At 40.2% G+C, this 12,031-nt stretch overlaps 1 protein-coding gene across 1 annotated transcript; it reads left to right on the top strand.

Annotated features, from left to right (window-relative positions):
- The first annotated feature begins 369 nt into the window (after nucleotides 1–369).
- On the top strand, nucleotides 370–10,566 carry LOC146711001 (uncharacterized). Its single transcript, XM_085453678.1, has 12 exons — nucleotides 370–790; nucleotides 878–933; nucleotides 1,161–1,278; nucleotides 3,450–3,538; nucleotides 5,352–5,469; nucleotides 5,804–5,986; nucleotides 6,074–6,159; nucleotides 6,392–6,509; nucleotides 7,364–7,452; nucleotides 7,784–7,901; nucleotides 8,498–8,573; nucleotides 9,592–10,566. Exons 1-12 carry the CDS (start codon nucleotides 370–372, stop codon nucleotides 9,743–9,745), a joined length of 1,626 nt encoding a protein of 541 aa, XP_085309804.1. The 3' UTR covers nucleotides 9,746–10,566.
- Nucleotides 10,567–12,031: the final 1,465 nt, after the last annotated feature.

Raw genomic sequence — 12,031 nt, 5'->3', positions numbered from 1 at the left:
TGGTTCATGTTCCTATGTTCTGTGTCCCCCAGTCTGTGTTAAGTTGGTGTGTTATGTCATTACATGTATGTGTTTCCTGTTTTACTTTGAAGGTCCGTGTCTGATCTCAGTGTGTTCAGGTTACTTTTCCCCTGTCTTGTCAGGTCGAATTACTCCCAGCTGTGCCCTCCTTTTGTGTCTCATTCCCTCGTTATCCTTCTGTGTATTTAAACCTCGTGTCTGCCTCTGTTAGTTGCTGGTTTGTCTGTGTTGTTCCCCTCGGTCTTCCTGCGTCTCGCCGTCCGTCTCTCTGTGTATTTCCCCATACCTCCCTGCATCTTCGTTCTGGTTTGTTTTGTTAGTTTTGCCCAGTTTAGGTTTTCCAGTTTAATGTTCACCTGCCACTTCTGTTTGTATCTAGTCCTGTTCAATAAATACTCACCTGCATCAGAGCTGCTGCATTTTGGGTCCCATCTTCAACTCCACACGTCCGCCACCCCGGACACGACAGAAAATGAGGATGGAGAAGAGGATGATGAGGATATGGATGAAGATGATGTATGGGCAGATAAATGGGAAGATAAAGAAGCTACACAGATTTCTATCTCTTCTTCTGAAGAAGAGAGTGAGGAAGATCGTGTTAAAGATATAGATGACGATGGAGAAGAGGAAGATGAGGATATAGATGCAGTTGATGTCAGTAACGATGAGCCTAGCACTGAGGAAGATGAGGATGAAGAAGATGATAATGATGAGGATGAGACTGTGCCTGCTGTTGCCTCTAACCATACTGGCAGCAGTGGTATCAAAGGTGACATTTCCAATATATTTCCTATTGGTATGTTTGGATAACAAAGACCTTGTTTGTGTATGAAAATAACTCTTCCTCTTTTTTCAGCAAGTGTAACACCTATGATGAAAGAAGTAAAGGGTATTGTTAACATCCCTCCTGAGGCAAGACAGATTATTTTATTTAAATGATTCACTGTGCTTTACATTGCTGGAAGTTTTGAATATGTCACTGATCTGAGATTACTCTACACCAGCACCGTCATTAAGCTAGAAATGTGGCAAATACTGTGGTTCAGCATGACATACAAAATTACAAATGTATGCTTTACCCCATCCAGTCCAATTATTCATAATAAATACTAAAATATTCTTCATTGTTTTTAAAACAGAAGAGTACACATCATCCTGACATGCCAAGATCTGAAGTCATTGGAAATAACAGAGATGTGGCAAAAAACACAGCAATCAAACTGCTGAATGTTAAGAAAGAACCTGAAGAGAAACTGAGTGAGTTATTCAAACACTAAAAGCACTTGATTTACATTTTTACATTTACAAATGTTTTAGCACATGTGTCCACACAGATAACTACTATAGTAGTTTTGTTTGCAGTTTGAATAAGTATTATTTACTTTCCAAAAGACACTAAACAGCCATTTTATTTGGTACACCTGTCCCATCCATCCATCCATCCATCCATCTTCTTCCACTTATCCGGGGCCGGGTCACAGGGGCAGCAGCCCAAGCAGAGAAGCCCAGACCTTCCTCTCCCCTGTCACCTCCTCCAGCTTGTCTGGGAGAACACCAAGGCTTTCCCAGGCCAGCCAAGAGATATAATCTCTCCAATGTGTCCTGGGTTTGCCCCGGGGCCTCCTCCTGGTGGAACATGGCCGGAACACCTCACCCGTCTAGGAGGCATCTTTGTCAGACGCATGAACCACCTCAGCTGGCTCCTTTCGATGTGAAGGAGCAGCTGCTCTACTCTTAGACTCTCTTTCGTAGCCTTCTGCTACTTGGCTGTACCTAGAAATTCTGTCCATAAAAATTACAAACAGAATCAGTGACATCACCCACAGGAACGAGTCCAACTTATTACCGGCTATGCGGACAAACCTCTTGCAACGGTTGTATCAGGATTGAATGGCGGGTAGCAATGGGCCAGACACCCCATATTCCCGGAGTACCCCCCACAGGTTACACAGAGGGATATGGTCGAATGCCTTCTCCAAGTCCACAAAACACATGTAGACTGGTTGGGCAAACTCCCATGCACCCTCAAGTATCCTTGAGAGGATAAATAGCAGATCCAGTGTTCCACAACCAGAACAAAAATAGCATTGTTCCTCCTGTATCCAAGGTTAGACTAAAGGACAAACTCTCCTTCCAGCACCATGGCAGAGAGCTTCCCAGGTAGGCTGAGGACTGTGATCCCCCTATAGTTGGAGCACACCTTCCAGTTCCCTTTCTTAAAGATGGGAACCAACTCGGTCTGCCAGTCCAGGGGTACTGCCCCTGATCTTCATGCAAAATTGTAGAGGCATGTCATCTACAACATCCAGAGCCTTCAGTAACGCGTGGCAGACCTCGACCACCCTAGGGGCTCTGCCACCAAGGAGCTTTTTGACTTCCTCAGTGACCTCGCCCCCGGACATTGGCAACTTCAAGGAAGTCCTCAAAGTATTCCTTCCACCGCCCGACAATTTTCACAGTCGAAGTCAGCAGTGCTCCACCTGCACTATACACAGTGTGGGTAGAGCACCACTTTCCCCCCCTAAGTGACCTGACGGTTTGCCAGAATCTGTTCGAGGCGGTCTGAAAGTCTTTTTCCATGGCCTCTCCAAACTCCTCCCAGACCCAAGTTTTTGCTTCAGCTACTGCCTGCACCGCATTCCGCTTGGCCTGTCGGTACCTGTCAGCTGCCTCCGGGGTCCCACAGGCTAACCAAGCCCGATAGGACTCCTTCTTCAGCCTGGTGGCTCCCTTCACCTCTGTTGTCCACTGTTTGGTTCGGGGGTTACCACCACAACAGGCACCAACCACATGGCGGCCACAACTCACTGCAGCGGCTTTGGCTGTGGAGATGCTGAACATGGTCCATTCGGACTCAATGTCCCCAGTCTCCCTTGGAATGCTGTTGAAGCTCTGCCAGAGATGTGCGTTGAAGATCTCACGGACCTGGGCCTCTCCTAGACGTTCCCAGCACACCCTCACTATACGTTTAGGTGTGCCAGGTCCGAGTGTCCAGAACATATGGCATTAGGTCTGGTGATACGATTACAAAATCGATCATCGACCTGCGGCTTAGAGCATCCTGGTGCCATACTTATGGACACTCTTATGTTTGAACATGGTGTTCATTATGACCAAACTGTGGTTTGCACAGGAGTCCAACCTCAAAACACTGCTCGGGTTCAGATCCAGGAGGCCGTTCCTCCCAGTCACGCTCCTCCAGGTCTCTCTGTCGTTGCACACGTGAGCATTGAAGTCTCCCAGTAGGACAACAGCTGTCCAGTTGCTCATTAATGAAAATATCTAATCAGCCAATCACATGACAGCAACTCATTGAAGACATGGAGACATGGACCAGATGATCTGCTGAAGATCAGACTGAACATCAAACTAATTCTAATAATCCCAAAGTGCACATGCACATATTTTAATTACTTTTCTTTTTTCAGAGAAGACAACAACAAGCACAATTTCAATACCTGGGAAACTTGCCCCGAAGATTAAAGAAGCTTATGGTATCGTTAATAGCCTTCCTGAGGTAAGATGGAGGAAGTTTCTTCAAAATATTTTACAGCACGTTACAGTGCTGGTAGTTTCCACCCTCATGAAAATACAGCTGATTCAAAATTACTTTTATCTTTTAATCCAGCATTGTCTTTTTTTTTTTCTTTTTTTTTTGGCCTGTCCCCAGCCTTGCCGTATTGGTCTATTTGATTCACCTTTGCTTTTATTGTTTATTTTATTTTATTTTCACTTGCTAAACACGGGACAGACTTGACTGGGGAAAAAAAAAGGGGAGAAAGAAAGAGGGAAAGAAAAACAGCGGGGAAGAGGAACAGAGATAAAGGGCAAAAAACAAAAACCAACAAAATAAGCAGACAAAAAACACATATCAATCACCTGGATCACCTGTTGAGAAAGGAAAAAGAGAAAACAAGCAAAAAAAAAGTGCAATATAATAAACAACATCATCGCAATGATCTATGTGAATATAACAGTAAATACTAAATATTAGTACTAAATTATTATTAAACGTTATTGTGCAGCACGTAGGATCGACAGCACACAGTGTGCTTTGAGGTAGGAGCCAAAAGGGGTGTAGTTTGTGTGTGTGATCACCCGTGTGTACACCTGTGAGCATGAGCGCGCTTCTATGTAACAGGTTCCTTCATGTAATGATCTGCTAGAGGGTGTGGGGAGCCACAGCCCCGTCCTCCAGGGTATGAAGCAGGTATGGAGGAGATCAAGACTCCAGACATCCAGAGGCCCCCAGAACACAAGAGACCAAGGAAGACCAACAGAGGGGCAGCTGCGCCACTGTCCCCGAACGAGCTGAGGAGAGCCCCAGATGAGGGGTCACTCAGCAGCCGTGGAGCAGAAGCCAGGGGGGGTTGCAGTGACGTGCCCGTGAGCTCCGCCGGCAGCCAGCTGCGCCAGAGCGACCGAGCCCCAGGCCGAGAGGCCGAGGGCACCCCACCCCCGAAGGGGCCCAAGTGAGCCCCAGGCTCCAGGCCCCTACAAGCAGCCACCAGGAGTGAGCCGGTGCGTACCTGGATGCCAATCCCCGGGCACAAAGAAGCACCAATGCACCGATGTCTGAGGGCATCTGCCACTGGTCTGAGATGTCCCTAGAGAGGTGGCGTCAGATACCCAACCTGACATATAGACACAAACAAACAGGCACACACAGATACAAACATCCATTCCCACCCTCATGCTCTCATATGCAATTACTCAGCACTCACCCAACGTGGAGACAGACATAAATAGACACTGTACACACAATCACACTCCCCAAGCGTACTCTAAGCCCCAGATCTAGGTACCCTTGCCCCTGGAGGGGGAAACTGCGCCCAGACCCAGGTAGTGTTACCTTTTTCCCTGGGGTGGAGAGAAGCAGGAATAGTTCTCCAGGCTTTTTGAAGGACATTCAAAGCTCTTCTTTGGATGTTGGCTGCCTTCTGTTCTGTTCTCTGACAAGATGATCCCACACTGCTTCACTAATGTTGAGGTCAAAGCTGTGGGGCGGCCAATCCATGACGGACAGTGTTCCATTGTGTGTTAAAGATATTTCTAATTTATTTTCAACCAATGCCTCACACTTGAACATGTGTTTCAAACGGATCTTGTTTAAAATTGCTTTCAAAATAAAACTGTCCAACTTGAGGTGAATGTTTTTATGGTTTGGTGCTATATGAATAGAAATTGATTAAATTGAATTTTGCTCAAAATGATTTTCATAATAAAACTGCATATTATTTTCCTGATCTACTTTTACTCCATCCAAACTTACCTTTCAAAAGAAATTATAAATAAGGGTACTAATATATAATTGACTATCTTTGCACCAGAAGACTAGACATCATCCTGACACGACAAGATCTGAAGTCAGTGGAAATAACAGAGATGTGGCAACAAACACAGCAATCAAACAGCTGAATGTTAAGAAAGAACCCCAAGAGGAACTGAGTGAGTTGTTCAAACACTAAAAGCACTTGAATGTTGAACTTCTATTTTGTGCATTTTTTGTAGAAGTAGTAGAAATCCGGTTGCAATCTATTTTCTTTGCTCTCTTTCTATTGTCTGCTGTTCCTTCTATCATAACCCAAAACCAGAGAACTTTGGAAAATATTAATCAAAAGCATGCAAACATTGTAGTATTATTTTTAATCAGTTGTTTTAAAACCTTTAAAAAATATACCAAGGAAGTTCAGAAAAAGGAGTATGCATTAGCTCAGAACTAGTTATGAAAATCTTAGTGTACATGGTAATATTTTAAACATTTATATCCCTTTTGTACAAGAACACAAGGAAGATCGTGTTAAAGATCAAGATGAAGAACAAGAAGATGAGCACATGGATGAAGATGTTGTTGGTGATGATGAGCCTAGCACTGAGGAAGATGAGGATGAAGAAAGTGATAATGATGAGGAAGAGACTGTGCCTGCTGTTGCCTCTAACCATACTGGCAGCAATGGTATCAAAGGTGACATTTCCAATATATTTCTTATTGGTATGTTTGGATAACAAAGACCTTGTTTGTGTATGAAAATAACTCTTCCTCTTTTTTCAGACAGAGTAACAAGTGCAATTCCAACACCTGGAAAACATGCATTACAGATGAAAGAAGTAAAGGGTATGGTTAACATCCCTCCTGAGGCAAGACAGATTATTTTATTTTAATATTTTACTGTACTTTACATTGCTGGATGTTTTGAATATGTCACTGATCTGAGATTACTCTATACAAGCACCGTCATTAAGCTAGAAATGTGGCAAATACTATGGTTCAGCTTGACATACAAAACAAATTCCAAATGTAAGCTTTTACCCAATACAGTCCAATTATTCACAATAAATATTAAAATATCCTTCATTGTTTTTAAAACAGAAGACTACACATCATCCTGACATGCCAAGATCTGAAGTCAGTGGAAATAACAGAGATGTGGCACAAAACACAGCAATCAAACAGCTGAATGTTAAGAAAGAACCTGAAGAGAAACTGAGTGAGTTATTCAAACACTAAAAGCACTTGAATATTGTGTTGAGCTTCTATTTTGTGTACTTTTTGTTGAAGTAGAAGAAAAACAGTTTCAGTCTATTTTCTACAAGTTTCAAGGTTGTCCTTTAAGAGCTTTTCTTACTTTATGTCAGCATTTACAAATATTTTAGTACATTTCGGGCATTCGTGGCTCAAGAGTTGGCAGTTCGTCTTGTAATCAGACAGTCTTGGTCGTTGTGTCCTTGGGCAAGACACTTCACCTACCGCCTACTGGTGATGACTAGAGGGGCTGATAGTGCGATATGGCAGCCTCGCTTCTGTCAGTCTGCTCCAGGGCAGCTGTGGCTACAACTGTAGCTGCCTCCACCAGTGTGTGAATGCGAGAGTGACTGAATAGTGGAATTGTAAAGCGCTTTGAGGGCCCCTAAAAGCGGAATATAAATGCAATATAATATTATTATTATTATTATTATTATTATTATTATTATTATTATTATTATTATTATTATTAGTATATGTGCGCACAGCTAACTACTATAGTAGTTTTGTTAGCTGTTTGAATAAATATTATTTCCCAATGTCTTTGTATTCAAAACAGATCAGGTGTGTTCTGTAATGAATAGTTGTACTTTTCAAAAGATATTATCCAGCCATGTTTTTAAATTTTTTCTGGTATACCTGTCCAACTGCTCATTAATGAAAATATCTAATCAGCCAATCACATGACAGCAACTCAATACAGACATGGAGACATGGACAAGATGATCTGCTGAAGATCAGACTGAACATCAACATGAATCTAATTCTAATAATCCCAAAGTGCACATGCTCATGTTTTAATCACTTTTCTTCTTTCAGAGAAGACAACAACCAGCACAATTTCAACACCTGGGAAACCTGCAGTGAATATCAAAGAAGTAAAGGGTGTCGTTAATAGCCTTCCTGAGGTAAGACTGTATTTTATTAAAAACTTACCATTCAAAATAAAGATAATTAAAACACTCCTGTCATTAAATCACTTGCTCATATGGGATTGTCTAATTGTTGGTGTTTTCTGTGTATTATTGTAGGGTCTGTACAATATAAAGCACATTGAGCCGACTGTATTCATAGTTTGGTGCTATATAAATAAAATTGGATTAAACTGAATCTTGCTCAAAATGATTTTCATAATAAAACTGCATATTATTTTCCTGTTTTGTTTTTCTCTGCAAGCTTACCATTCAAAAGAAATAATAAATAAGGATACTAATATATTCTTGGTTGTCTTTGAAACAGAAAGCTAGAGATCATCCTGACACGACAAGATCTGAAGTCAATGGAAATTCCAGAGATGTTGCAAAAAACACAGCAATCAAACAGCAAAATGTTAAGAAAGAACCCAACAAGGAACTCAGTGAGTTCTTCAAACACTAAAAATTCTGCATTTGTGTTTTGTTGTTGTTGTTGTTGTTTTGTGCCTATGAATTTATCAATTTTTGTAGTGGAGAAGGTAAAAATCCAATTTAAAAATTGGAAATCTGTAAATTGAAAATCTGTAAATCTGAAATTTACTATGCTGGTGGGGACTAAAATCCTGGTCCCCACAGGGCTGAAGGCCTTTTTCACACTCAAAATGTGGTTTTAGTGTCAGGGTTACAATTGGGTTGTGGTTAGGTTTAGGGTTAGGCATTCATTTTTGATTGTTAGAGTAAGCAGCTAGGGAAAGCCTTATGTCAATGGGATGTCCCCATGAGGATAGCAAACCAGACGTGCGTGTGTGTGTGTGTGTGTGTGTGTGTGTGTGTGTGTGTGTGTACACAAATGATGATGGAAATGAAGAGATGGCAGGGCCTGAAAATGAAAGAGAAATTGTAAATTCAGGATCTGATGTCAGTGGAAACCAGTGGTGGCCTCAAACACAGTAATCAAAAAGCAAGAGAAGCAAAAAAAAACCTGTGTGTTTCTTTTTTTAAATTTTTTATATGTTTTCTGAACCCCGGGCTGTGTCAGATGACCATCAACATACAGAGGTGCACTTCTCTGGCCACAGTGTAACTGAAGTACAATCCATGAGACCACAGATGAGGTAAGATGTAGCTGTCATATCATTTAGGCAAAGATTTATCATTTATTCACTGTATTAAAAGTTTTTTTTAACTGCATTTATTTCTGCAAAAACAGCTCTACTTGAAATAAGCCCAATATTCCTAAATGTGACAAAACTGTCTTGTTTTGAGAAAAAAAATCTGCCATTAAGGTAAGTAAAAGTTGCTTGGCTAGAATCCTTAATCACGTGTCTTCCTTTGTTCAAGATGTAGAAAGAAAAAGAGATCAGTGTGCGTCATACTGGTGCTTTAGCCGAGCTGTTGGCTATTGCAGTTTATAGGGCTTGTTTCAGATGTTTGAAGATTGAAGACATTTTCTATCTATCATGCATCTAACTGATTTATACCTTTAAATTAGACAAAACTGTCTAAAATTTAGGATTAATTTAAGAAAATGTGACTTATTTCAAGGAAAGACACCCTGACAACCTTATTAAGACATCCTTATTAAAAAAAAATCTTTACCTATAATGAGTATTATGCTTTCTTCAACAAGCTGTTTTCAGAAATTATTTCCTTACTTTAGTGTTTAATTGTGTTTGTTTAATTTATTACAGGCCATTACAGGCCTTTCCATACTCTTGAAATAAGAAAGATAATGTTATTCTTCCAGAATAAGAACGATTATTTTTCTTATTTCAAGAATCAGAACCACGATCAGAATTGAGTAAGGTTAGATTAATTTGCTAGTTTTAATGACCTTAGCCAAACAACTTTAACTTACGCCATTGGCAGATTTTTTTTTCTCAAAACAAGACAATTTTGTCAGATTTAAGAAAATCTGGCTTATTTTAAGTAGAGCTGTTTTTGCAGTGTAGCCTGTAACTGGTAAATAAAGCTCAAGATGAGCTGAAATATTTTATTAAGAAAAAGTTAGACATATTTTCCTAGAATTAGCTTAATTTTCTTGTGCAAAACTTGCTTGTTAAGAATATGTTTTCTTTCAAGACAAAAAATATGAAAAAAAAATTCCATAAACAAGCATTTTTTTACTCGCAGTGCGGACATGTCAGAGGCCCCATCACCTGGGCCCTCAGCCAGCTCTGGTTTGGATCTTGATCAACTGAAGAGGGAAAAAGTAAAAATGGAACTAAAGGTTTTAAAATTAAAAGAATACTATTATGCTTTGAAAATAAAAGAACTTAAAAAATGAGGATTAATGCTTCTGTAAAGCTGACATTGCAGAGAATAAATTAAACGATCGCTGTGTTTACATCCACAAACTGACACACATTATCTGGAGGTTTCTTGGGTGGAATGTTGCTTTTGAGAAAAGCTGCAAAGTCAAGTGTGCTGCATTTAAGATAAGATAAGATAGAACTTTATTAATCCCTCGGGTGGGTTCCTCTGGGAAATTCGATTTCCAAAAAGCACAGCACCGACAGAAGTTACAGTTACAGAATATTATATATATATATATACACACACACACACACACATACACACACATATATAAATACAGAGACAAATATAAATAAAATATACGAAGGGGATAAATAGAATAAATAGGAATAAAAAATAAAAATACAAGTGAATTGCACATTTCACGTATTAAAAATACAAGTGAATTTATAATTTATAATTTATACACCGTACTTTTTCTTTGCTATACTCAGGTTTCCTTTAGTATTGTTGATTACAGTGTTTTACTTTGTTTCTGTGATGGAATAGATAGATGGTATTTTCTTCTGTAAAATGTGAATAAACAATATTGATGCTTTTTATCTGTAAATTGCGCTAAATGTTATGAAACTGTGTTTCCTTTAGACTTTGCCCAAGCTGCAGTAATCATTGTAAGACATAGCCTGTAAACAGCATCATGCAATGTCTTGAACCACTGCTCATTTCTTTATATTTTGCATAAGGAGCAAGAGATTTTAGAAATTTGTAAGACAAAAGCAATAGATTAGACAAAAATATTTTCATGGAAATTTGTTCAACCATAATGAGAAAATACAAAATGAAAAAAGGAGAGTTTCAGTTCTGTGTGTGTTATCTTTGGCATTTTTCTTTTCTTTTTTTATTCAAAACCTAAATATAGTTAGGTATATATAGACTAGATTCAATTGATTTATGTGAAATAACTCAAGAAGAAAAAGTTATCAGGCTATATTTAATTATCCTATAGGCTCTAATTCTTAATTGACATTCAGGTCCACACTCCATGCCAGTTGGTGGCATTAATGAACCAACTAGCTTTTTGACAACCACGGACAAACACCAAGAAGGTTTTTTTTTTTCTTGGGGGAAAAAGGTCAACTTAAAAAAATCTCTCATGTCTTTTGAAGAGTAAACTTTAAAAGTAAGTACTGAGTTTTATCTCATTTATTTATGTAGCAATACAAATGTTCCAATATCTTTTTTTTTTTTTCTTTCTTTTTTTGTTGCCTGACCCGTCTGGTTCTTTAGCCATCAGAATTATTGTCTGAAGGCCAAGAAAGATGCCCAACGGATTTACTTTACCAAGTGGATCATCACAGCCTTGCTATATTGGTCCATTCAAGGGGCAATCCTCAAGAGTTGGCAGTTCGTCCTGTAATCGGAAGGTTGCCGGTTCGAGCCCCGGCTCCGACAGTCTCGGTTGTTGTGTCCTTGGGCAAGACACTTCACCCGTTGCCTACTGGTGGTGGTCAGAGGACCCAGTGGCGCCAGTGTCCGGCAGCCTCGCCTCTGTCGCCCCAGGGCAGCTGTGGCTACAATGTAGCTTGCCATCACCAGTGTGTGAATGGGTGGAAGACTGAATTTAGTGTAAAGCGCTTTGGGGTCCTTAGGGACTAGTAAAAGCACTATACAAATACAGGCCACTGACCTTTGTTATTATTATTTATTTATTCTATTTTCAGTTTTTACAGACAGGACAGACATGACTGGGGGGCAGGAAAGGGAGAAGGAAAGAAAGAGAGGGAGGGAAAGAAAAACAGGGGAAGAGGGACAGTGAGAAAGTGCACTTAAAAAAATCACCTGGATCACCTGTCAGGTTCCTCCGCCCGCTGATATGTAGTGTTGCTGCATGCTGTTCTAAAGTGCATTTAAAACACGGGAGGGCATGGTGCTTCCTGCCAGAGAGCAGCAGGTGTCAGCACAGCCCTTCCCAAGAAACCTCAATGTTTACATGTATTTAAAATTGAGAGGTGGGCACCGGCGCCAGAGGTGAGGTTGAATACACAGACTGTCCTCTGGATGGCGTATATTATGCCCACCCCCAAGGCCCTACATGTATGTGTTATGAGAGTGTGAGTAATGTGGATGTCTAGGTTGTGGAATAAAATTGAGGCACAGGTGGCCAGAAGGAGACACAGGGGAATCCAACACTGGCATGATGTGTTTTTTTTTTCTTTCTTTTGCTTGAATGATTCATAGTCAGTTATAAGTGGCCTAATAATCTAAAAAAATTAAAAGACTTAGAAAGACCTTAAGGAATCCCAGAGAAAAAAAGACA

This window comes from Copadichromis virginalis, linkage group LG4, assembly GCF_057382275.1.
Source record: "Copadichromis virginalis isolate Kocher_CV1m ecotype Utaka linkage group LG4, C_Virginalis_male_GT1.1, whole genome shotgun sequence".
Taxonomy (NCBI): domain Eukaryota; kingdom Metazoa; phylum Chordata; class Actinopteri; order Cichliformes; family Cichlidae; genus Copadichromis; species Copadichromis virginalis.
This window is presented reverse-complemented; position numbering and strand designations above follow the sequence as displayed.